Genomic DNA, 27,134 nt, shown 5'->3' with positions numbered 1-27,134 from the left:
GAGAGAAAAATCTAAAATGTCCCCCTGGTACGTTAAATCGAGGGGGCTTTCATGCTCTCTCACACTTGGGATAGTCTTCCAAAGAGGTGGGACTGCAGGGGGCGCTGTCGTCTTTCCTCTCATGGAAGGAAAACGCCCAAAAATGTGTAAATCCCCCGGCGAGACACATCCCTGCAACATGGAGTGACTCTTCTGACGACGCAGCAACAACAACAAACACTGGTCCGACAGAAGACATCGTGGCAGATACATGTTCAAAAGAAGACCACATGGGGCTTGTTTGAAATGAGAGCACGTGTATGGCTGGTCAGGCTAAACCGTCGCGGGCGGGGTCGTAACACACACCATTCAAAATCAATGCAAATGTCGAGCGCAGGCATCGAGTGGACTTTAATCACTCACAAATCCAAGACAAACAAACGGGCGGAGCCTCCGGACTTTTCCCCCCCACGAGCTCCCGGTGCGTGCAAACGGGTTTTTGAGGAGTCGGTCGCTTCCGTCGTCGCCGAGCGGTACTTCCGGCCGGTCGAGCGGTACTTCCGGCCGGTCGCTCGCCGGTTCACCCCTCCATAGCCTTCCCTGCATGCTACAGTAACATCACACATTAATCTGGGCCTCAAAACGCCCCCTAGTGTACGCTCTAGTGCTACTCTTTACTCTTTCATTGGTCAAATACAACGAGCTGTACATTTTGGCAGGGAAAAAGTGAAATCCTACACATTTTACATCGGTCCTCACGAGGCGTTCGGAAGCCTTCACTAGCGCCGTCCTCGGCTCTCGGTCCGGATTGCGTCGGTGGGATCTGGCGTTTTCGAGCGCTAAACCCGGTGCCGCGCTTCTTGGCCGTAGCCGCCCGGAGACTCTCGGTTGCGGTGCGGTTTGTAGGAGTCCTGGTACGGGTCCTGGAAGTCCTCCTCCTCCACCAGAGGGGAGTGGTCCCGGCTGTGTTGGGAGCCGGACGAGAGGCGGTTGCGGTTCTTGCGGGCGCGTTCGTTGTGGTAGTTCTCGTCCGCCGGCATCAGGCCGCGGCGCTCGACGGGGGAGTGGTCCGACGTGGTGTGGTTGCTGTTTCGGTTTCGTTGGGCCTGGTCGGGAAAAAGAAAGGGAAATTGGAAAAATGGGATGGATACAAACGGGGGATTATAACGGCGCCATTTTCCGAGCGTGAGTTAGAAAATCCCAACATGGCTGCGCTCTGCATTCGATGAAACAGCTTTGATGATGATACTTGTGTTATTGTTTCTTTTAGTTTCTCTCTACCGCCATCTACCTGCTGTGGGAGGACCTGCTCCTGCGCTGCCTCTACGCGGAGCTAACCTAGATAAAAAGTATTTTTTTACAAACTGTAAATGTAAAAACAATGACTGGATTGAAAAATGTACCGTATTTTCCGAACTATAAGTCGCACCTTTTTTCATAGTTATATATATAACTTATATTTATACTTTTATACTTATACTCCAGTGCGACTTATATATGTTTTTTTCTTCTCTATTATGCATTTTTTGGCTGGTGCCACTTATACTCCGGTTCGACTTATTGGACATTGGAATATGAGAGAATGTTTATCAGTAATGGATCGATGATGGGTTGATGATGGATTGATGATGGGTTGATGATGGATTGATGATGGATTGATGATGGGTCGATGATGGGTTGATGATGGATTGATGATGGATTGATGATGGTGTGATGATGGATTGATGATGGATTGATGATGGGTCGATGATGGTTTGATGATGGGTTGATGATGGGTCGATGATGGGTCGATGATGGGTTGATGATGGATTGATGATGGATTGATGATGGGTTGATGATGGGTTGATGATGGATTGATGATGGGTCGATGATGGGTTGATGATGGATTGATGATGGATTGATGATGGTGTGATGATGGATTGATGATGGATTGATGATGGGTCGATGATGGTTTGATGATGGGTTGATGATGGGTCGATGATGGGTCGATGATGGGTTGATGATGGATTGATGATGGGTTGATGATGGGTTGATGATGGATTGATGATGGGTTGATGATGGCTTGATGATGGGTTGGTGATGGATTGATGATGGATCGATGATGGATCGATGATGGGTCGATGATGGATCGATGATGGGTTGATGATGGATTGATGATGGGTTGATGATGGATTGATGATGGGTTGATGATGGATTGATGATGGGTTGGTGATGGATTGATGATGGATTGATGATGGATCGATGATGGGTCGATGATGGGTTGATGATGGATTGATGATGGGTTGATGATGGGTTGATGATGGGTTGAAGATGGATTGATGATGGATTGATGATGGGTTGATGATGGATTGGTGATGGGTTGGTGATGGATCGATGATGGGTCGATGATGGGTTGATGATGGGTTGATGATGGATTGATGATGGATTGATGATGGGTTGATGATGGATTGGTGATGGGTTGGTGATGGATCGATGATGGGTCGATGATGGGTTGATGATGGATTGATGATGGGTTGATGATGGATTGATGATGGGTTGGTGATGGATTGATGATGGGTTGATGATGGGTTGATGATGGATCGATGATGGGTCGATGATGGGTCGATGATGGGTCGATGATGGATTGATGATGGGTTGGTGATGGATTGATGATGGTTTGATGATGGGTTGATGATGGATCGATGATGGATTGATGATGGATCGATGATGGATCGATGATGGGTTGATGATGGATCGATGATGGGTTGGTGATGGATCGATGATGGATTGATGATGGATCGATGATGGATCGATTAGAGTTGCAGGGTAGAGACTCAGGATGAGGGTCTCAGGTGATTAGCCCCGCCCCTTCCTTAGACGGTGATGTGTTAAGGTGAAGATGACAGAGACAACCAGAGATGCTGGGACAGGCTTGTATAAATGGGGCTTCTGGGTAATTAGAGGTGTGCTTAAAGAGTGGGAGCAGTAGGTGGTTGAGGCGTGGTCCAGCTCCTGAACCTCAGTCAATGATTAACAATGATTAACTACATATTTTAAGTCAGTTTGTTGAAACTTGGCACTGCTGTTGCTTCATCCTCTGCACATGCTCAGTCAGGGCTAAACCGGCAAACATCCTTTATTCCCACACAGGTTTATTCAGCGTGGTTTGAGCTCAGATCCATGTGCAGACCTCTAAAAGAAGCTGCTCTGGTTCTAAAAGCTCATGTTAGAGGGCGGAGCATGAACGGGCGTGTTCACCTGGTTGGCGGCGGGAAACGGGGCGAGCGCGGTGGAGCCCAGGTTGCGCCCCAGCAGAGGGTTCAGCGGCGTGCTCTGGGACGTGTGCGTGGCCCTCCAGTACGCCTCCAGGTACTCGGCCAGGTGCTCGCACGCGTCCTCCAGCTGGTTCTCGTCCAGGATTATATCGAACATCTCCTGAGGGCGGACGGTCGGGGGGGAGAGAGGGAGGGACAGCTGTCAGTCATGTGAAGAAGTACGTTTTCATAAGACGATTGTGTTTGAAGTTCTAATGCAAATTGATAAAAATACTAAAACAAACTCATGAACTGACAAACTACTTTAAAAACTTGCATGTATTTGAGCGTGTTTCTACACATATAAACTATTGTTGGCAGTTTTTATGCAGAATTAGACCGCAAATGCTTTTAAAAACTTGAAAAACTGCACTCTTTGCGATTTGTTTTCAATCCGATTGCGGTTAATCTTGCGGGCGCGGTTGGAACGGGACTCACCGACGGACACTGCGACAGTTTCTCGGCCGCGACGAGCTGCACGTTCAGGTGTTTGCTCTGAGACTTTCCTCTGGTTTTGATCAGACGCTGGAGCACCTGCAGGGAAGCACGGAGGAGACGGACGTTACACCGCGTTTTTACATCACGCCGTATTATATCGTTCAAGAACCATGCAAAGTCGTTTGCGCTAGAGTGTAAAAGTCCAAAAAATTAAGGCGAAATTTAAATTTTAAGGACAATTTCGAGTCAAATCTAGTTTAGTCAAAAACTAAATAATGTATCTAAAATCCCCTCTGTACATTTTTCTTTTGTCATTTATACATCAACAAAACAAACCCATAAATTCAAACCTGGCTCTGTCCAATTTTCAGATTTAAACGTCGCAAATATGTGCAATTTTGTCTTTTTTTTTCTCCATAAAATCAAATAAAATGTATTTATAGAGCACAATTCGTACAAAGTGCAATTCAAAGTGCTTTACAATGTTAAGACACATAAAAATAAAATAAAAACACAATGCAGTTTATAAGAATATAAAACAGTGTATGTCAAAATAAGTAAATAAAAACATAAAAACAAATGAATGTGGTATTTAAAATATTAAAAAACAGGTAAAAGTATTTCAGTCAGAGGCTAAACAATACACTCTCTAGCTTAGATTTAAACAACAAAATGCCTTATATCAATATGAAAACATGACACGATAAAAAACGTGTAATACATTTTCTTCTCACATTCACGTGAATAAACTGCATGAGAAGTTTCAAATCGATATCTTTACGTTTAAGTTTTTTCCCTATTCCCTGGCTTCTCTGAGCGCGCGTACCTTGGGCGAGGAGACTTTGACGTGGACGATGATGGGCGCTAACGACGTCTTAATGAGCTGAGTCGGATGGTTTATGGTGTCGGCGTCCAGCACCACCAGCTGCAGGGACCGGGCCAGCTCGAAGATAAGCTCGATCTCACTCTGCACCTCGGCTGGAGGGTTCAGGGCGACGGCGAAACACACGGAACAGAGTTAACGTTTGCGCAAAAGTCGGAAACGTGCGGGAAAAGTCCAGAGGTTGGTGACGGTTGCTACGTTCACACGCAAGAAAAACACACGCAAAATGCCACAGTTTGAGTGTCAATGGAGTTTAATCATCGATGTGGGTCAAGTTTAGAGCGTTACTCATTTCCCACGTGACACACGGTTTAATTAAAATTTCTAATAAACGTGTTTTTCTGCCAGTTAAGTTCAGTTTCCCTTCTTGTATTTTTTGTGTTCCCTTTGAGCAAAATGGGCCTTTTTTACACTTAACATATATTTTTGAGGGAGTACTTTAATACTTTGCCTTGAGTATGTGTTCAATGTCATACTTTTACTCTAGTATCTGTTCTTTTACTTACAGTCCATATGGCACATTAGACTACACTTTTCAGTAAAACAAAGGTAATATGATTATGTATAAGACTTTACCAAACATTTTGCAGTTTTTTCTCTAATTTGGCAATTTTGGTGACGTTTGTATTGTCACTTCCTGGTTTGACATGGCCAACAAATAAGACAAAGCTACTTAGCAACCATATTATACATATAAATCACACAATAGTTATGATTTGACACATAAGTACACCTGACAACGCATTTATTTTTGTTTAAACTATCATAAAAAGGTGCCAGTTGCAAATTGCCTCTGCATTGTCGGTGGACTGGCGCTTTCTGATGACATCACAGAGGTGGAGGGCTTTCTGTTGTAGAACTCAATCACTGCTTCCTGTCATTTTCAACGTTTATTTGTCAAATTGTCTTCACAAACTGTAACTTGACTGATGAAAAACTGTGAAAATGATGTACCAAACTCGCCATAATTAGAGATACATGAGAACCTGTCACATGGGCTTTAAGTAACCACCAGTGCTATTATGTTTGTTGTGTTTGTTTTCCAGACCAAGACTACTTTCCCTCTCCTTCTTCTTCTTCTTGCGTGTAAACTTAGTGACCGACACAGCGGGTTTGAGCCCATGCACATCATTGACAGTGGTTTTACCCAGGTTGGAGCGCGTGTTGGACCTCTCAATGATGGCGCGCTTACTGGGGTTGTTTAGTACTGACCTCTTGGCCAGAGAAATGTCAGCGGTTACCCTGGTGATGGATATCCTGAAAACACACACACGGAGTCAGGGTGACAAGGGAAGTGTGAAGACAGAGGAGCTAATCGGGCTAAAGAGGTTTAGTCCTGGTTTAGACTGGGTTTAGTCCTGGCTGAGACCGGGTTTAGTCCTGGCTGAGACCTGGTTTAGATCTGGTTTAGTCCTGGTTTAGAGCTGGTTTATACCTGGTTTAGACCTGGTTTAGACCTGGTTTGGACCTGGTTTAGACCTGGTTTAGTCCTGGTTTAGTCCTGGTTTAGACCTGGTTTGGACTTGGTTTAGACCTGGTTTAGTCCTGGTTTAGACCTGGTTTAGACCTGGTTTAGTCCTGGTTTAGCCCTGGTTTAGTCCTGGTTTAGCCCTGGTTTAGACCTGGTTTGGACCTGGTTTAGACCTGGTTTAGACCTGGTTTATGGATGAAGAAGACTCGGGACACGAGCGTCTTACGTCTTGAAGCACGTTTATTCCAATAACCCAGGAAGTCCCCACAACCTAGATGCGATGCATTCTGGGAACAGTAGTCTACCGCTACACCTCCTCCTTTTAGCTAAAGGTATACTCTTTAAAGTAAACACCAACATTTCAACTAAACATAAATATACAGCATATTTTAGTATAAGCATTTCTTTTCACATTAGTATTGAACATAGCTGTATTTTACCTTAACATGTCTTTAGAACAACATTTTATGTGAACATTAGAATCTTTACAAATTCAGTCTATCAGGAGGTCTCACCAGACGACCTGAACTAGTAATAGTCCCTGTCGGTCTGAGGTGCCTTCTGTTTCTTCTCAGGAAACCCCTGTCAGTCTCTACCACATACGATCTGGGAGCATTGGTTGGTCTAACTACAGATCCAGTGGTTTCCTCAGTGGTAATCCACACTTTCTGTCCAGATGATAGTTTTGGGAGTGGTCTGGCACGGTGTCTACGGTTGTAACGTTTAGCCTGCTCACGTCTCCTTTCCTCATCCTTTTTTCGAAAAGTCTGTAAATCCGGCCACGTAGGATCCAGCTTGGTTGTGTGTTGAGGTAGAGTGGTGCGCAGGTTTCTTCCCATGAGCAGCTGCGCTGGTGAGAACCCATGTTCCAGTGGAGTGGCCCTGTAAGCCAGCAGCGCTCTGCTGTAGTCACTGTCCTTTTTCCACAAGTCTTTGATAGTGCGAACAGCACGCTCCGCCTCTCCATTTGCTTGGGGGTATCTGGGGCTGCTCGTAACATGTGTGAATTGATACTCTTTTGCAAACTGTCTGAACTGCTCTGACGAAAACTGCGGCCCATTATCTGAAAACACAGTCTCTGAAACTCCGTGTCTTGCAAAAGTCTCTTTGACAGCTTTAATAGTAACTTCAGCTGTTGTGTGTTTGAGTTCAACTATTGTCAATGTATCTGGAGAAAAAGTCAACAAGAAGAAGATACTGCTTCTTTGACCATTCAAACAGATCCATGCCGACCTTCTGCCAAGGGCGGTCAGGAACAGGTGTTGGCAACAGAGGTTCACGATTCTGTAACCTGTGTTTCTGACATGTTTCACAATTTTCCACCATTTGACCTATTTGTGCTGAGATGCCAGGCCACCAAACGGACTGTTTTGCTCTGGCCCTGCACTTTGAAATGCCCTGGTGTCCTTCATGCAGACGTTGAATAATGTCCGCTCTCATTGAAGGTGGTATCACAAGTCTCTCCCCTTTCATGAGAAGACCCTGAGCTACGTGAAAGTCCATTCTGTGTTGCCAGACCCCTTTTACACTCTGTCAAACAATAGTCAGTTACTTTTTTACACAGTTTGTCTACTTCCTGTGCTACCTTTAGCTCCACCAGCCTTTTTTCTGTGGCTGGGATTTGAGACACTACACAGTCCACAAAAACTTCTACCTCTTTCTCCAACTGGAGGTCACTTAATGACGGCGGACCCGCCAGCGGAGCTCGTGACAGGGCATCAGCGGTGACGAGGTTTTTTCCAGGCACATGGACAATGTTGAATGAGAATCGTAGCAGCCTGAGACGGAATCTCAGGATGCGTGGAGGTAGGTCATCCAGGCCTCTTGTGCTCAGAAGAGGGACCAAAGGCTTGTGGTCCGTAATCAGTGTGAACTGTAGTCCCATGAGGTAAGAAGAAAGTCTTTCAGATGCCCATGTTGCAGCGAGTGCCTCCTTTTCTATTTGGGCATAGCGTCTCTCTGTGTCGGTTAGTCCTCTTGAAATGTAGGTCACCGGCCGCCACGAACCGTCCGACTGTTTCTGAGAGAGTACGGCTCCAATACCGTATGGCGATGCATCTGCAGGTACTCTTGTGTCTGCATTATTGGAGTACTGAGCGAGCACTTCCGGAGAACTTAAGATTTCTTTTATTCTCTGAAACGCCGTTTCCTGCGGCTGTGCCCAAATCCACTCGTTTCTCTCTTTCTGCAGCTCCTTAAGCGGTGTGGTGACTGTGGCTAACTGCGGCATGAACTTGGCAAGATAGTTTGTCATGCCCAAGAGACGGCGCACGTCCTCCACACTTTGGGGCTGTGGCAGCTGCTGGATCGCTTTTACCTTGTCTGGATCCGCCTCGATGCCTTTTGCAGAAACTTTGTGTCCCACAAAAATGATTTCACTTTTTGCAAACTCACACTTCTCGTTAAGTGTGAGACCTTCTTTTTGAAACTTTTTAAGCACACAATGTAGTCTCTGGTCGTGCTCCCGTCTGTCCCTGCCGTACACCATCACATCGTCGGCATGACAGATCACACCATCAAAGTCCTCCAGCATCTGTGACATTCTCCTTTGGAAATGTTCAGGTGCTGATGCTATGCCGAAGGGAAGTCTATTGAAATGAAACCTCCCAAAAGGTGTAATGAAAGTTGTGAGAGGCCTTGACTCTGGCGTGAGAGGGATTTGCCAAAATCCGGAACGAGCATCGAGCTTTGTAAACACTTTAGCGTCTTTCATCATAGCTAATGTTTGATCCACTGCTGGGAGAATGTGACGTTCCCTTTTTACAACTGTGTTCAGGGGTGTGAGGTCCACACATATTCTGGGGGGCTTCTTTGCCGGCCTAGGAATCACCACAATGCCTGAACACCACTCAGTTGGCTCAGTTACTTTTGAAATAACTCCCATTTCTTCCATTCTGAGCAGCTCTGTTCTAACTGCATCTCTGAGGGGAAGGGGGAGACGTCGCGGGGCAGACAGGGCCACAGGTATGGCACCCTGCTCTAGCTCTATATGATATGGTTCTTTCAGCTTGCCTAAATCCTTAAACACATCAGGGTAAGCTGATCTGAAATCTGTTTCAGTTTCGCTGACTGTGTCTACTCTGTACACCAGTCCTAAAGCCTCACATGCTGGTCTACTTAACAATGGCTGTACTAGACCTGACACCAGGTAGACATCTTGTGACGTAGTGCGCCCTTTTACTACCAACTGCGCCCCAAAGCAGCCTCTAACTTTAAGAGGGTAACTGCCTGGCCCTAGTAGTTTCTTTGTAGGCTTCTGCAGCTTTCCGTCCCTGTCTGGCCTGTACAGTCTCTCTGGAATAGATGTAACATCTGCCCCTGTGTCAAGTTTAAACTCAACATTTTCCCCATTTAACTTGACCTTTTGAACCCAGGGTTCTGACCTGTTTGTTCCTATTTCCCCTAAGAACACAAGCTCTTCACTGTCTGTATTACTTAGATTTTCAGTTACTTCACGTAAACCTGCTGCTTCACTACTACGACAAGCTACCGTAAAATGTCCTTTTTTCTGACATTTACGACACTGTGCCTCTTTAGCGGGGCAATCTTTCCATGAGTGTTCATTCTTTCGTCCACAGCGACTACACTCTTTTTCATTTGGCTTGGTTATATTTTGTTCCTTCTTCTGCCATGTCTGAGACTTGCCTCTTTTAATATTTGTTCGTATAATGTCCATGTTCAGTGCTTTTTCTTCTGCAACGCTGCTGTATAAAATTGTCTGTTGTTTCTTTACAGTTTCACTCTGCCTGACCTTCTGAATCGCTTTGGCAAGTGTTAATTCTGAGTCCATTTGTAGTTGCTCTGACAATCTTTTATCTCTTATGCCAACTACAACTCTGTCTCTTATAAGTTCCTCTTTAAGCATTCCAAATTCACAATTTTCTGAAAGTTTGTGTACAGCTGTGATGAAAGATTCTGCACTCTCACCATCTTGTTGACATCTGGAGTTGAATTGCGCTCTTTCAAAAATGACGTTGTGTTTTCCCACATAATGTTTATCAAAAGCCGCTTTGACCGCACCATAGTTCTTTTTGTTATCATCACTCAGTGGTAAAACAGCCAAAACGTCATCAGCTGCATCTCCCATTGCATACAGGAGTGAATTCACCTGATATTCCTCTGGTTTGCTGTTGAGGGCTGTTGCAATGCGAAACCTTTCAAAACGTCTGATCCACTTTGGCCACTCTGTAGGCCGTGAAAAATCAAATGTCTCTGGGGGAGTTATTTGTACAGTGGTCGCCATCTCTCTTTGTGAATCCCTGGCGTCGTCGCGTTCAGGATCTGAGTTTTCTGATGCACCGTCGCTCTGCACTTCTTCCTCCGCCGACATGTGGATGGGGCTGCGCGCGCACACACCTGTTAGTTTGCGCTGGTGACTGCTTTCGCCCGCACAACGGTCATTTTTCGCTCTAAAAACTGCCGAAAACTTCTTCCGCAAGTTATCCGCACAGTGCTGCTCTGAAAACGCCGCGGAGACTGAAAGTTCGCCACTTCTGACACCATGTATGAAGAAGACTCGGGACACGAGCGTCTTACGTCTTGAAGCACGTTTATTCCAATAACCCAGGAAGTCCCCACAACCTAGATGCAATGCATTCTGGGAACAGTAGTCTACCGCTACAGTTTAGACCTGGTTTAGCCCTGGTTTAGACTCGGTTTAGACCTGGTTAAGACCTGGTTTGGACCTGGTTTAGACCTGGTTTAGACCTGGTTTAGACCTGGTTTCATAGCTTACCTTCCATCAAATCGATGCTTAAGGAAGTCAAAGAGTGCTTTCTGCATCATGTCCGTCACCTGCAATGACAAGAAGCAAAATGGAGGAAAGATTAAAGCTACGTACAGACCGCTGCGGCCTAATCGCGCCCGACGCAGAATTTGAGCGCGTGTACATTTGAAAGGTTTACGCACCGGACGCGCGCTATCAACGCCCTAGCCACTGTACACAGGCGCGTGTACGGCGCGCTCGAGCTCTCTGCGCACATGCGCAGTAGAGATGTTGTCGCATGAGCAGTGGAGTTGTTGTCGTGGCCTTTCATTGTGTAAAATGGTGGATATCGAGAGTGTTGTTTTCGCGTTTTTGGTTTGTTTCTGTCTCTGTTCCACCGTGAATACATCGTACAGCTCCTTTCTCCCACGAACGGCCACAATCAGTCGTTCGTCTGCCATTGTTGACGAGCAAGGAAAAAGTGGCGCTTCTTGGGTAATTCCATGGGGAATACCGGAAATGCGAGGGGCAATACGTACGTACGTACGTCACTGGAGCGTCAGCTCTGATTGGCTGCTGCGGCGGCTGCTACGCTTCAGCTCCAGAGACCTCAACATATCTGAGCACGTCGCGTAAGCCGCTTTCGTGGCCTCGGCCGGCTCATACGCGCTCAAAGCGTCGAGAGCGTAAAAAAATGCACCAATTGCGCCGCAAAAACAAAGAAATTGCGCCGCGGATAACGCACTACGTGCTCGACGCGCGTTTACCATAGACTTTGAATGTAAACTGGACGCTTCGGCCGCGGCGGTGTGGAAGCCGCTTAAGACGACAATTAAAAAAGACATAATTAAAAAGAACATTTGTGTGTAAATGTCCTTCAACAAGACTCGGCTAAAACTATCACAGTCACTTTTCAACAGGGTTTTTCTGAAGTGATCAAAACCCAGAATGCACCAGTGACCGAGTGATGAATCGGACCAATCAGAAGAGCAGACTCCAGGTCCAGACTCCACTCCAGCAGAAACAAAACCGCCTTTAGGGAAAACCAGCAGTGAAAATGCCAAATATGATCATTTTTATCATTACACGATCACATTTAAAGAACCTATGACAGGTTTTTTTTAAAGATTTTCTCATTTTGACTTTATTTGGTGTATTTATACCTGTTGTGCATATACAGCAAATTAGAGTTTTGCACCAATCAAGCAGGTATTTGTGGAGAAAACGTTGAAATAAATGTATAAAATTACGGGAAGTGACATCACACCAGGGATAATCATCAAAGTTTGTGCAGAATTTCTGGTGCTGGAAAACGCCCTATTAACTATCTCAGACAAGTAAAGACTTAAAAAGGAGATTCGACCCCAAATCCAACTCCTTCTGCCGTTGTCGTGTTTATAAATCTGTACAAACCGAATAAAAGTTGACCCGAGAGTGTGATCGACCGATAAAACGTGAGCCTCCATCAGTCGGAACGCGGAACGTCCTGGAAAGAGCGGCGCCGTTTTCCCGTTCATCATTTAAAAACTGGTCTACTTTCCTCCTTTCTTTCTCTGTCTCTGATTCTTTCTTTTCAGATAGGATGCAGTTTACCCACAAGGCAGTTACCAAGGCGACGGCGGGATCGGGAGGCGAGGTTTCCATGACGACGGACCACATCCCCCGCCGCACACTCCACTCCCTCCCTCCCTCCTCCTCCTCCCGTCCCGCTCCACGCTCTCCAACGCGCTCCACGGTCCATCGCCGAGTTTACGAGCGTCGCCCCAATGTGGTTGCCGTGGAGATGGTCGAGTTCCAAACATCCCATGGAACATTCCAGGCGACGCGGTGCACGATAGAGCCGCACGGTTGAGATTAGATTTGTGTTTGAATGATGGGATTCTAGCATTTTAAACGTGCCAAAATGAACCGACAAACTCATCAAAGAATCAGGTGCTTTTCAGAACGTGTTTTGTGTTTGTGTGAGAGGTTTTTATGCAGATTAAAACAGAACCTTCTGGTGTTTGTGGAGGAAATGCGTCAAATTGCGTCAAATTGAGGTTCGATCGTGATTCATCTTAATTCGTCCCGTCGTGTACTTTTAAGAATGACATTTATTTTGTGACGTGTTGGTGTCCACAGTCTTGTTTTACTGTACTTTGGTGCTGTTGTTGTGTACTTTGATGTACTTTGATGCTGTTGTTGTGTACTTTGATGTACTTTGATGCTGTTGTTGTGTACTTTGGTGCTGTTGTTGTGTACTTTGATGTACTTTGGTGCTGTTGTTGTGTACTTTGATGTACTTTGATGCTGTTGTTGTGTACTTTGATGTAGTTTGATGCTGTTGTTGTGTACTTTGATTTACTTTGATGCTGTTGTTGTGTACTTTGGTGCTGTTGTTGTGTACTTTGATGTACTTTGATGCTGTTGTTGTGTACTTTGGTGCTGTTGTTGTGTACTTTGATGTACTTTGATGCTGTTGTTGTGTACTTTGGTGCTGTTGTTGTGTACTTTGATGTACTTTGATGCTGCTGTTGTTGTGTACTTTGATGTACTTTGGTGCTGTTGTTGTGTACTTTGATGTACTTTGATAATGTTATTGTGTACTTTGATGTAGTTTGATGCTGTTGTTGTGTACTTTGATGTACTTTGATGCTGTTGTTGTGTACTTTGATGTACTTTGATGCTGTTGTTGTGTACTTTGGTGCTGTTGTTGTGTACTTTGATGTACTTTGATGCTGTTGTTGTGTACTTTGGTGCTGTTGTTGTGTACTTTGATGTACTTTGATGCTGCTGTTGTTGTGTACTTTGGTGCTGTTGTTGTGTACTTTGATGTACTTTGATGCTGTTGTTGTTGTGTACTTTGATGTACTTTGATGCTGTTGTTGTGTACTTTGATGTACTTTGATGCTGTTGTTGTGTACTTTGGTGCTGTTGTTGTGTACTTTGATGTACTTTGGTGCTGTTGTTGTGTACTTTGATGCTGTTGTTGTGTACTTTGATGTAGTTTGATGCTGTTGTTGTGTACTTTGATTTACTTTGATGCTGTTGTTGTGTACTTTGGTGCTGTTGTTGTGTACTTTGATGTACTTTGATGCTGTTGTTGTGTACTTTGGTGCTGTTGTTGTGTACTTTGATGTACTTTGATGCTGCTGTTGTTGTGTACTTTGATGTACTTTGGTACTGTTGTTGTGTACTTTGATGTACTTTGATGCTGTTGTTGTGTACTTTGATGTAGTTTGATGCTGTTGTTGTGTACTTTGATGTACTTTGATGCTGTTGTTGTGTACTTTGATGCTGTTGTTGTGTACTTTGGTGCTGTTGTTGTGTACTTTGATGTACTTTGATGCTGTTGTTGTGTACTTTGGTGCTGTTGTTGTGTACTTTGATGTACTTTGATGCTGCTGTTGTTGTGTACTTTGGTGCTGTTGTTGTGTACTTTGATGTACTTTGGTGCTGTTGTTGTGTACTTTGATGTACTTTGGTGCTGTTGTTGTGTACTTTGATGTACTTTGGTGCTGTTGTTGTGTACTTTGGTGCTGTTGTTGTGTACTTTGATGTACTTTGGTGCTGTTGTTGTGTACTTTGATGTACTTTGATGCTGTTGTTGTGTACTTTGATGTACTTTGGTGCTGTTGTTGTGTACTTAAACTAAACCCGCAACGACAGTCCAAACTATTGTTGAACATCTAATATTAGTACACAAAGTTGGGTATCTACACTACACATTTACGCTTATAACAAGCTAATAACAGGCTAATAACAGGCTAATAACAGGCATAATTTGAGTTATTCTGCATAATAAGTATCATTTTTGGAGAGCTGCTTGAAAGGAGCTTCACAAACACGGCAATTGTCACTTTAAAATCCCCCAAATGTCTTTTTACTGGACGATCAATACAGACTTTTCATAAATAAACCTGAACGGAAAGTGTTTTTGTATGTTTGTGCAAAATATCAGTCACATCTTCGGTCGGTTGTAGCGAAAGGAGACGTGGAGAGAGTGACAGTATGAGTCAGACACTGAGAAATATAGTACAACTCTGACTGGAAATGGCTTTTAAATGATGAGAAATAAACACGTTCCGACACAAACGACTGGACCTGCGTCAAAATGATCAACAAATCTACTTATGCGTTAAAGAAAATCTCAGTTGTCATGACGGTTTTTAAGCGTTTTTTCCCCCCAGACTCACCTCGTAACCTTTGAGCGAGGGCCCCACCAGCACCACGGGTCTCATGGAGGGAACCACGTCGTACGGGGGGACGTGCTCGGCCTGTAGGGGGCGACAAACACAGGAATAAATGTACAGTATGTCCATCAATACGTCATCAATCAACCGCCAACATCAATACATCATTTTAATCAAGCAGATGTAATATAAGATATCCTAATAAAAGGACACTTTTAATTATTATATTACTATTTTTAATTTTAATTTTAATAATTGTTTTCAAACTTAAAATAATGTCTGTTTCCTCATCCGGATATGTGTCAGCGCTCCATCTACTGGCAGCAGAGGGAAGTACAACGGGGAAGTACCGTATTTTCCGGAGTATAAGTCGCACCTTTTTTCATAGTTTTGACCGGGGTGCGACTTATACTTATATCTATACTTATTTACTTATACTCCGGAGCGACTTATATGTGATATTATTTGTTATTTTCAAACTTGCAACCGCATTTCATACTCCAGTGCGACTTATATATGTTTTTTTCTTCTCTATTATGCATTTTTTGGCTGGTGCGACTTATACTCCAGTGCGACTTATAGTCCGGAAAATACGGTAAACTAAAGCTAGCTTTCCCCAACATGCTAATGTAAGCACGCCGAGTCTGGAGATGATTTGTGGACTTAAAAAAAGCACGGGAGACCTCGGGATTTCTAACTTTTGCTGTCGCAAATCAGAGAAATTTGAAACCTGGCGTTTTCTGAGGCTCAGAGGAAGAGGACTTAGTAAACAAGTCATCAAAGGAGCGCGAGTGACGGTAAAGGCAACTCCAGGTTTGTTTTAGATGAGGGAATAATGTCAGAACACCGTTAAAAGCTCAAAAAGTAAATTTAGCTCAAAATGTGCTCATTAAAGGACACTTATTTCCCCGATCTGTGACATCTTCTCTGCTCTTTTTAAGTCCATAAATCATCTCGTTCTGTGCGTTTCCATCGTCTAATCACGATCATGGCAACAGTGTTTATTTTAAAATGGTGTAATCCCCTCTGTGGCCAGTAGATAGAGCCAAAGTTCAGTTATTCTGCCACCTTACAAGGTTGTGGCAAGTTATATTGTGTTTTTTTTTTATTCTAAAACATGAAATGCCAATCTAAAGGTACTCAAGAGCATGTTTAAAGGCTAATAACAACACAAATAATGCCTAATATTTGTCCTTTAAAGCCACACAAAATATAGACTATATTGCTATATTTGATACATTGATCGGATGCTTTGCAATTAACATCAATACAAACAAATACAAAATGACTTACCACCTTTTGCTTCTGTTTACCTGTGAAAAAGAGGAGATCATTTTAGTTACAGTCAGTTTTCAATGCTCTTTTACGTCTGATAAATAATGATAAATAATGATAAATAATGATAAATAATGATGATAAATAATGCATGTACAAATGTGGGCGCGGCTCCAAGCGTAAAGGGCCCGTCTGAAACATGAAACGTGCTTCTGGAGTTTGGGTTTGGTTTAAACGTACCCGACACCATTTCGCCCAGACTGGAGGACGAGTTCCCACTGGATTTACTCCTGCGGGAAAAAGAGATTCCACTTAGTGAACGGAGCAGGAGTTCATTCAAACATCGAGCACAAACGCGTCACAAATGTCGAGATGTTTCCTGTTGATGAATTAGTTGAAAAATACAAGAATCATCTGTTGTGCGTTCACAGATGTTTCGTGTTTGCAGCTTTTCCGTGTTTGCCACCGCGACGTAATATCGTTGTCCTTCAGCGACAATTATTCGACCGATCGTGACCAGTTGAGTGTAAAAAAATATATATAATTGTAGTTTGATAATCGCAGTCGTAATCTGGACTGTACAGACTCCAAATTTGTATATTTTAATAGAAAAAACAGCGGCGTTACCCAGTCAAAATGTCAAAAACATAAAATGTCAATAATACACTTAATTCATACCGTATTTTCAGGACTATAAGTTGCATTTTTTGAGGAAATGTATCACTAAATCCATTGAATATTTTGTCCTCGGTGTCACGATTCTTCTTCTGCGTCGCTTAAAGCCTAGAGCGCCCTCTTGTGGTTGTCAGTGTGAAAATAACGAATAATATCACATATAAGTCACTCTGGAATATAAGTTGCACCCCGGCCAAAACTATGAAAAAAGGTGCAACTTATAGTCTGGAAAATACGGTACATTTTCTCTAGCTAGAAGCCACAATTCAGCCTTTATTTGGTTGATAATGTAGTTAAAATGTCTCAATGTACAATAGAAATACTTTAAAAATGACTCATAATCGTTAGTCGGATCAATAATTAGTTTGGTTACTAATTTTGTCCACTTGTCACTGGGTTATTCACACTCTGGGAAACCTTTTGTAACGATGGCGACACGTTCAGCTCAATATTCTCCTTTTGTTTTGCCTCAGTCACATTTTGATTGGACGTTTGCAAATATTGAATAACGAGCAGAAGGTGTTTTTCTCAAAATAAAACTCTGCCAACATCAAAATACGGCGACTCGGCCAGATCCACGGATCCGGCGTTTTCAGGACAAAAATATCAGTTGAATCACCTTCTGGTCAGCGCTGGCCACTGTCCAGACACAACCGGAGCCTCGTAGATCAATAAAGGATCTCTGTCATTCTCACCTTTTAGTTTGTTCCAGATTCAAACACGGTCGAGCCTAATCGCCGTGACCTTCACCACGTCACAGGAGTTTATCTGAGTTTATCTGAGTTTATCTGAGTTTAAATGAGTTTATCTGAGTTTAAATGAGTTTATCTGAGTTTATCTGAGTTTATCTGAGTTTAAATGAGTTTATATGAGTTTATCTGAGTTTAAATGAGTTTATATGAGTTTATCTGAGTTTAAATGAGTTTATCTGAGTTTAAATGAGTTTATATGAGTTTATCTGAGTTTAAATGAGTTTATCTGAGTTTAAATGAGTTTATCTGAGTTTATCTGAGTTTATCTGAGTTTATATGAGTTTATATGAGTTTATCTGAGTTTATATGAGTTTATATGAGTTTATATGAGTTTATCTGAGTTTATATGAGTTTATCTGAGTTTATATGAGTTTATCTGAGTTTATCTGAGTTTATATGAGTTTATCTGAGTTTATCTGAGTTTATCTGAGTTTATATGAGTTTATCTGAGTTTATATGAGTCTATAGGACTTTATCTGAGTTTATCTGAGTTTATCTGAGTTTATATGAGTTTATATGAGTTTATCTGAGTTTATATGAGTTTATCTGAGTTTATAGGAGTTTATCTGAGTTTATAGGAGTTTGTATGAGTTTATATGAGTTTATATGAGTTTATCTGAGTTTATCTGAGTTTATATGAGTCTATAGGACTTTATCTGAGTTTATATGAGTTTATCTGAGTTTATAGGAGTTTATCTGAGTTTATAGGAGTTTGTATGAGTTTATATGAGTTTATATGAGTTTATATGAGTTTATAGGAGTTTATAGGACTTTATCTGAGTTTATCTGAGTTTATATGAGTTTATCTGAGTTTATATGAGTTTATCTGAGTTTATCTGAGTTTATAGGAGTTTATCTGAGTTTATAGGAGTTTATATGAGTTTATAGGAGTTTATAGGAGATTATAGGAGTTTATAGGAGATTATAGGAGTTTATCTGAGTTTATAGGAGTTTATATGAGTTTATAGGAGTTTATATGAGTTTATCTGAGTTTATAGGAGTTTATATGAGTTTATCTGAGTTTATAGGAGTTTATAGGAGTTTATATGAGTTTATCTGAGTTTATAGGAGTTTATCTGAGTTTATAGGAGTTTATAGGAGATTATAGGAGTTTATCTGAGTTTATAGGAGTTTATCTGAGTTTATAGGAGTTTATATGAGTTTATATGAGTTTATAGGAGATTATAGGAGTTTATATGAGTTTATCTGAGTTTATAGGAGTTTATATGAGTTTATCTGAGTTTATAGGAGTTTATAGGAGATTATAGGAGTTTATCTGAGTTTATAGGAGTTTATATGAGTTTATAGGAGTTTATAGGAGATTATAGGAGTTTATCTGAGTTTATAGGAGTTTATATGAGTTTATAGGAGTTTATAGGAGATTATAGGAGTTTATAGGAGATTATAGGAGTTTATCTGAGTTTATAGGAGTTTATATGAGTTTATAGGAGTTTATATGAGTTTATCTGAGTTTATAGGAGTTTATATGAGTTTATCTGAGTTTATAGGAGTTTATAGGAGTTTATATGAGTTTATCTGAGTTTATAGGAGTTTATCTGAGTTTATAGGAGTTTATAGGAGATTATAGGAGTTTATCTGACTTTATAGGAGTTTATATGAGTTTATAGGAGTTTATAGGAGATTATAGGAGTTTATCTGAGTTTATAGGAGTTTATATGAGTTTATAGGAGTTTATAGGAGATTATAGGAGTTTATCTGAGTTTATAGGAGTTTATCTGAGTTTATAGGAGTTTATATGAGTTTATAGGAGTTTATATGAGTTTATAGGAGTTTATAGGAGATTATAGGAGTTTATCTGAGTTTATAGGAGTTTATAGGAGTTTATCGGAGTTTATAGGAGTTTATAGGAGTTTATAGGAGTTTATCTGAGTTTATAGGAGTTTATATGAGTTTATAGGAGTTTATCTGCTGCTCATTGTTTTGGTCTTTGCTCAGAGAAAAGAGGAGAACGTTTTTTAATATGTTTCAATGTGGACGAAGGAAGATTTGACCGTTGTTTCTCTGAACTGATATAAGTGCAATAAAGTCGCCCTTGAAAAAGAGGCTTTGATCAAGATGGAATTTCTAGGGGCTAAATTAAATAAATAAATAAAAATTATATTTAAAAAATAAATAAAATAAAATACATTTATTCACAATATATAGTTTCAGAAAACACATTCATGACTTCTGTTCAAAACTGGGACTAAACCCTGAACAAACCAGGACTAAACCAGGACTAAACCACCAGGACTAAACCATCAGGACTAAACCAGGACTAAACTAGGACTAAACCAGGACTAAACCACCAGGACTAAACCATCAGGACTAAACCAGGACTAAACCACCAGGACTAAACCAGGACTAAACCAGGACTAAACCAGGACTAAACCACCAGGACTAAACCATCAGGACTAAACCAGGACTAAACCACCAGGACTAAACCATCAGGACTAAACCAGGACTAAACCAGGACTAAACCATCAGGACTAAACCAGGACTAAACCACCAGGACTAAACCATCAGGACTAAACCAGGACTAAACCAGGACTAAACCAGGACTAAACCATCAGGACTAAACCAGGACTAAACCAGGACTAAACCAGGACTAAACCATCAGAACTAAACCAGGACTAAACCAGGACTAGACCAAGACTAAACCAGGACTAAACCAGGACTAGACCATCAGAACTAAACCATCAGAACTAAACCATCAGAACTAAACCAGGACTAAACCATCAGAACTAAACCATCAGAACTAAACCATCAGAACTAAACCAGGACTAAACCATCAGAACTAAACCATCAGAACTAAACCATCAGAACTAAACCAGGACTAAACCAGGACTAAACCAGGACTAGACCATCAGGACTAGACCAGGACTAAACCAGGACTAAACCAGGACTAAACCAGGACTAGACCATCAGAACTAAACCATCAGAACTAAACCAGGACTAAACCATCAGAACTAAACCATCAGAACTAAACCATCAGGACTAAACCATCAGAACTAAACCAGGACTAAATCATCAGAACTAAACCAGGACTAAACCATCAGAACTAAACCATCAGAACTAAACCATCAGAACCAAACCAGGACTAAACCAGGACTAAACCAGGACTAGACCATCAGGACTAGACCAGGACTAAACCAGGACTAAACCAGGACTAAACCAGGACTAGACCATCAGGACTAAACCATCAGAACTAAACCATCAGAACTAAACCAGGACTAAACCAGGACTAAACCAGGACTAGACCATCAGAACTAAACCATCAGAACTAAACCATCAGGACTAAACCAGGACTAAATCATCAGAACTAAACCAGGACTAAACCATCAGAACTAAACCATCAGAACTAAACCATCAGAACTAAACCATCAGGACTAGACCAGGACTAAACCAGGACTAAACCAGGACTAGACCATCAGGACTAGACCAGGACTAAACCAGGACTAAACCAGGACTAAACCAGGACTAGACCATCAGGACTAAACCATCAGAACTAAACCATCAGAACTAAACCAGGACTAGACCATCAGAACTAAACCATCAGGACTAAACCATCAGAACTAAACCAGGACTAAATCATCAGAACTAAACCAGGACTAAACCAGGACTAGACCATCAGAACTAAACCATCAGGACTAAACCATCAGAACTAAACCAGGACTAAATCATCAGAACTAAACCAGGACTAAACCATCAGAACTAAACCATCAGAACTAAACCATCAGAACTAAACCATCAGGACTAAACCATCAGGACTAGACCATCAGGACTAGACCAGGACTAAACCAGGACTAAACCAGGACTAAACCAGGACTAGACCATCAGAACTAAACCACCAGAACTAAACCAGGACTAAACCAGGACTAAACCAGGACTAGACCAGGACTAAACCAGGACTAGACCATCAGAACTAAACCACCAGAACTAAACCAGGACTAAACCAGGACTAAACCATCAGGATTAAACCAGGACCAAGTGTGAATGAATTGGTGATTAGTTAGAGAAGCTCAATATGTAAAAAAGTAAGAGTATCTCCACTAATTGAGCAAATTATTTAATGTTGCTGTTTTTTGGGGTGTTTTGTAATCAAGAAAACGTGACTAAAATGATTCTAAAAGTGCAAATTTGTGTATTTCTAGATAAATATGCCTCAGTAAAAAATAATCTACACACAATATGCACTTAGTTGATATGTTTGAGTTAAAAATGTGTTTTATCACATTAAAACAAAAACATAGAGTATATTTTGAATGATCAAGAGTCCTAAAAAAGTCCTTCAAAACAGGAAGAAGTTTGAGCGTTAATGTCTCTCTCTGGTGCAAGAATTACTGCCACTTTTAATCATTCAAGCAAACCCTGAAGTGACACGTGAGAGACCTCCTCGTGGTCATCACAGAAAGAATGAGCTTCTGACCCGTGGTATCGGCCTCTCTTCTGCTCCTGCTGCACACGGATGTTCTCCAGCTTGAGCGGACTCGGGATGAAGCCGATCTCACAGCCTTCCTTCACCAGACGCCCGATCCACCAGTCGTTATTGTACTTCTGCAAGACACAAGTCCCAATGTTAGCTTCACACGTATGTTAGGTTCACACGTATGTTAGGTTCACACGTATGTTAGGTTCACACGTATGTTAGGTTCACACGTATGTTAGGTTCACACGTATGTTAGGTTCACACGTATGTTAGGTTCACACGTATGTTAGGTTCACACGTATGTTAGGTTCACACGTATGTTAGGTTCACACGTATGTTAGGTTCACACATATGTTAGGTTCACACATATGTTAGGTTCACACGTATATTAGGTTCACACATATGTTAGGTTCACACGTATGTTAGGTTCACACGTATGTTAGGTTCACACGTATGTTAGGTTCACACGTATATTAGGTTCACACGTATGTTAGGTTCACACGTATATTAGGTTCACACGTATGTTAGGTTCACACGTATATTAGGTTCACACGTATGTTAGGTTCACACGTATGTTAGGTTCACACGTATATTAGGTTCACACATATGTTAGGTTCACACGTATGTTAGGTTCACACGTATGTTAGGTTCACACGTATGTTAGGTTCACACGTATGTTAGGTTCACACGTGTATTAGGTTCACACGTATGTTAGGTTCACACGTATATTAGGTTCACACGTATGTTAGGTTCACACGTATATTAGGTTCACACGTATGTTAGGTTCACACGTATATTAGGTTCACACGTATGTTAGGTTCACACGTATGTTAGGTTCACACGTATATTAGGTTCACACATATGTTAGGTTCACACGTATGTTAGGTTCACACGTATGTTAGGTTCACACGTATGTTAGGTTCACACGTATGTTAGGTTCACACGTGTATTAGGTTCACACGTATGTTAGGTTCACACGTATATTAGGTTCACACGTATGTTAGGTTCACACGTATATTAGGTTCACACGTATGTTAGGTTCACACGTATGTTAGGTTCACACGTATATTAGGTTCACACGTATGTTAGGTTCACACGTATGTTAGGTTCACACGTATGTTAGGTTCACACGTATGTTAGGTTCACACGTGTGTTAGGTTCACACGTATGTTAGGTTCACACGTGTGTTAGGTTCACACGTATATTAGGTTCACACGTATGTTAGGTTCACACGTATGTTAGGTTCACACGTGTGTTAGGTTCACATGTATGTTAGGTTCACACGTATGTTAGGTTCACACGTATGTTAGGTTCACACGTATGTTAGGTTCACACGTATATTAGGTTCACACATATGTTAGGTTCACACGTATGTTAGGTTCACACGTATATTAGGTTCACACATATGTTAGGTTCACACGTATGTTAGGTTCACACGTATGTTAGGTTCACACGTATGTTAGGTTCACATGTATGTTAGGTTCACACGTATATTAGGTTCACACGTATGTTAGGTTCACACGTATGTTAGGTTCACACGTGTGTTAGGTTCACACGTATATTAGGTTCACACGTATGTTAGGTTCACACGTATATTAGGTTCACACATATGTTAGGTTCACACGTATGTTAGGTTCACACGTATGTTAGGTTCACACGTATGTTAGGTTCACACGTATGTTAGGTTCACACGTATATTAGGTTCACACGTATATTAGGTTCACACGTATGTTAGGTTCACACGTATGTTAGGTTCACACGTATATTAGGTTCACACGTATGTTAGGTTCACACGTATATTAGGTTCACACGTATGTTAGGTTCACACGTATGTTAGGTTCACACGTGTGTTAGGTTCACACGTATGTTAGGTTCACACGTATATTAGGTTCACACTTATGTTAGGTTCACACGTATGTTAGGTTCACACGTGTGTTAGGTTCACACGTATATTAGGTTCACACGTATGTTAGGTTCACACGTATATTAGGTTCACACGTATGTTAGGTTCACACGTATGTTAGGTTCACACGTGCGTTAGGTTCACATGTATGTTAGGTTCACATGTATGTTAGGTTCACACGTATATTAGGTTCACACGTATGTTAGGTTCACACGTGTGTTAGGTTCACACGTATATTAGGTTCACACGTATGTTAGGTTCACACATATGTTAGGTTCACATGTATGTTAGGTTCACATGTATGTTAGGTTCACACGTATGTTAGATTCACACGTATGTTAGGTTCACACGTATGTTAGGTTCACACATATGTTAGGTTCACACGTATGTTAGATTCACACGTATGTTAGGTTCACACGTATGTTAGGTTCACACGTATGTTAGGTTCACACGTATGTTAGGTTCACACGTATGTTAGGTTCACACGTATGTGAGAGGTTAAAGAACGTGTGATGAGGCGTTTTAAAGGATGAGTATTTAGTTGAAAAAGGGCGAAAATCACATGAGATTGCTCTTTTTTCTGTTCCTTTTCTTCCATGTATTCTGATTCTGTCACTGATTATATATTTTTTATGCTATGAATGAAACAAAATAAATAAATAAAGTACATTTTAAAAATCCCTTATTTGAAACCTTTGTAGTGGTATTTTTTGTTTTATGGATGAAAATAAATAAAGTATCCACAGTAAAAAGTACTGAAGTCAAGTACAGTTACTTCTCATTACCATGTGGTCTTAGTCTGATGATCATTCTAGTTTTTGTCCTTCTGTTTGGGCTCTAGACGTATCTTACCACAGAGTGTACGGTGAACAAATACAGTCTATATGGTTTATAGAATATAGTCCTGATTTAAGCCTGTAAATATTATAATGCTGCTGATGAATTCCTGGGAAAATATACATATTTTTAGCATATTTGAAACAATTTGACGATATGTTCACATGAGTTTCAGACATTGGCTCTAAACCAATAAGACACCTTCATGTTCAGTTCAGATGGAAATAGATTTACTGTTAAGGCTTAAAGTCTTTCAAATGACAACAATCACGTCTTTAGGGTGAAAAATCTTAACTTTCTGATGCTATTATGAAAAAAAATCTCACTTTTTTGTATTTATGTCGACAGAAAAGAAATAAAATGTCTTTTACACCTTGAGCTCTTCAGTGGTTTTATCTTTTTAGCGTAGGCCTTCTTACAACGCTAACGTTTACTGTATTTTCCGGACTATAAGTCGCACTGGACTATAAGTCGCACCAGCCAAGAAATGCATAATAGAGAAGAAAAAACATATATAAGTCGCACTGGAGTATGAAATGCAGTTGCCAAGTGTGAAAATAACAAATAATATCACATATAAGTCGCTCCAGAGTATAATTATATAAGTATAAATATAGTATAAGTATAAATATAGGTCGCACCCCGGCCAAAACTATGAAAAAGGTGCGATTTATAGTCCGGAAAATACGGTAAGTGCATGTTTTATATTTGTTCTGATGTTGCGACGTTTTCTCCTGCCAAGTCAAGCTTTTATCAATCCAAATCGTTCTGTTTCGTGCTGATAGAGCCGGTAATTACAGCGATATATCTATAAACCAAACCGCAAATCTGCATCTGACATTTAAACACTGTAAAAAGTAAAGAAAGGGCAAATCTCTTCCAGATCTAGCAGACCGCGTCCTCCCTCCGCCGCACTTTTTCCCCTCCTTCTCCAGCCTCGGCTCCTTTCGCTTTGATGAAACCGCCCCGCCTGCCCCTCCCGCCCCTCCCATCCCGTGGACGAGCACCTCTTTGATGTGCAGGAAGTCCTTGGCGTCGAACGAGACGCCGGTTCCGGCCACCGGGACGTCCTCGTCGAGAGCGCCGCAGTAGCTCACGTTGGTGCGCACCGCGAATGCCACGCCCTTCGCCTGAAAGCAGAAAGGGCAAAATGACAAAAAGAAAAGCTGAAGATGAGGAGAAAGAAGTGTATATTTCACTAAAATATTTGAAACGCAATTATTTTTCAGATTTGACTTAACATTTTCCCTATTTGTCCCCAGTTTGTCCATTTTAATGAAAAGCTTATAATTGTACTTCCTGGTATGAGCAGCAGATGTGACATAAGTAGAAGTAATTCCACAACTGTAACCTAGCAACCAGACCGTAAACAAGAGCCAAGATCGACAATACCGTATAACGCATTTATTTTGTTGAATGTTGGTTGAAACTGTCGGAAAAGTGTGTCAGTTTAGTGTGAACTGTGTCCGAATGTCCGTCCTCGACCCCTGACCTCTGATCCCTCCTTCACTACACAGTCCTGTGTCTGTGTTCAGCAGACTTTACAGTGCACTCAGCTCATTACTTTCTCCTCGCCGCGGGTTACGTGACTTAAATCAGCAAAACTCTAGATTTGTGTAATGAATATTGTTCAAATCTGTCTGAAACGCACATATTTATGGACTAATAATCCCCAAACAAGTCATGGATCTCACATTCAACAACAAACGGACTGGATTATTCAACTTTGTGCCTGTGATGGCGACTCAAGCTAAGGTTAGCGGCTAACGCTAGCAACTTAGCGGCGTAGCGGTTTATTTAAGAGTGTTTTGTTCATATTCTGCGTTTAAACAGCTCTTCTGCTTCATTCAGTCTGTTGTGTCCAGTTAAAGACCTGTTGCTGTTGTTTTTCTGGCTCTCGCAATGCATTGTGGTCTATAGTGACCAACGCAGTACACTACATTTCATGGTGCATTGTGGGACATTTTTGAGTGCACTAGTCTTTCACCTGCCGGACACTCGGACGCCACTACAAAATGGCGTGAGCCCTGAACAGTGCCCAACCACACGTCGCACGTTGATGACATCACAGAGGGATTCCATTTTAGAACTCAGCACTACTTCTTGTCATTTTAAACTTATTTTTCCAAATTTCTTCACAAACTGCAACTTAACAGAAGTAAAACTATGACAGAAGAACAGCAGAACCTTCAGATGTAATATTGTCACAGTGGAAAGAGTAACCAAAACTTTTACTCAAGTTGGCGCATCATTACTTCAAACAAAACAAGTAGAAGTAAACGTCACTCAAGTAAAAGTAACTGTGTACTAGCTGTAAATGAA

General features: G+C 41.6%; 1 protein-coding gene across 1 annotated transcript; it reads right to left on the bottom strand.

Moving 5' to 3' along the window:
• Window positions 1-818: 818 nt before the first annotated feature.
• On the bottom strand, window positions 819-25,875 carry LOC140375570 (voltage-dependent L-type calcium channel subunit beta-4-like). The gene is made up of 11 exons (XM_072461867.1): window positions 25,820-25,875; window positions 22,073-22,200; window positions 16,457-16,506; window positions 16,235-16,254; window positions 14,945-15,025; window positions 10,800-10,858; window positions 5,741-5,850; window positions 4,537-4,688; window positions 3,711-3,806; window positions 3,217-3,393; window positions 819-1,085 (listed from the first exon to the last, which is right to left on the bottom strand). The coding sequence occupies exons 3-11, from the start codon at window positions 16,464-16,466 to the stop codon at window positions 819-821; spliced, it is 972 nt and encodes a 323-aa protein (XP_072317968.1). The 5' UTR covers window positions 16,467-16,506; window positions 22,073-22,200; window positions 25,820-25,875.
• Window positions 25,876-27,134: the final 1,259 nt, after the last annotated feature.

Source organism: Eucyclogobius newberryi, unplaced genomic scaffold (assembly GCF_026437365.1).
Source record: "Eucyclogobius newberryi isolate DKJ021-1_F unplaced genomic scaffold, fEucNew1.0.hap1 SCAF_328, whole genome shotgun sequence".
NCBI lineage: Eukaryota > Metazoa > Chordata > Actinopteri > Gobiiformes > Gobiidae > Eucyclogobius > Eucyclogobius newberryi.
Note: the sequence above shows the minus strand (reverse complement) of the source record. Positions and strands in the feature narration are given on the sequence as shown.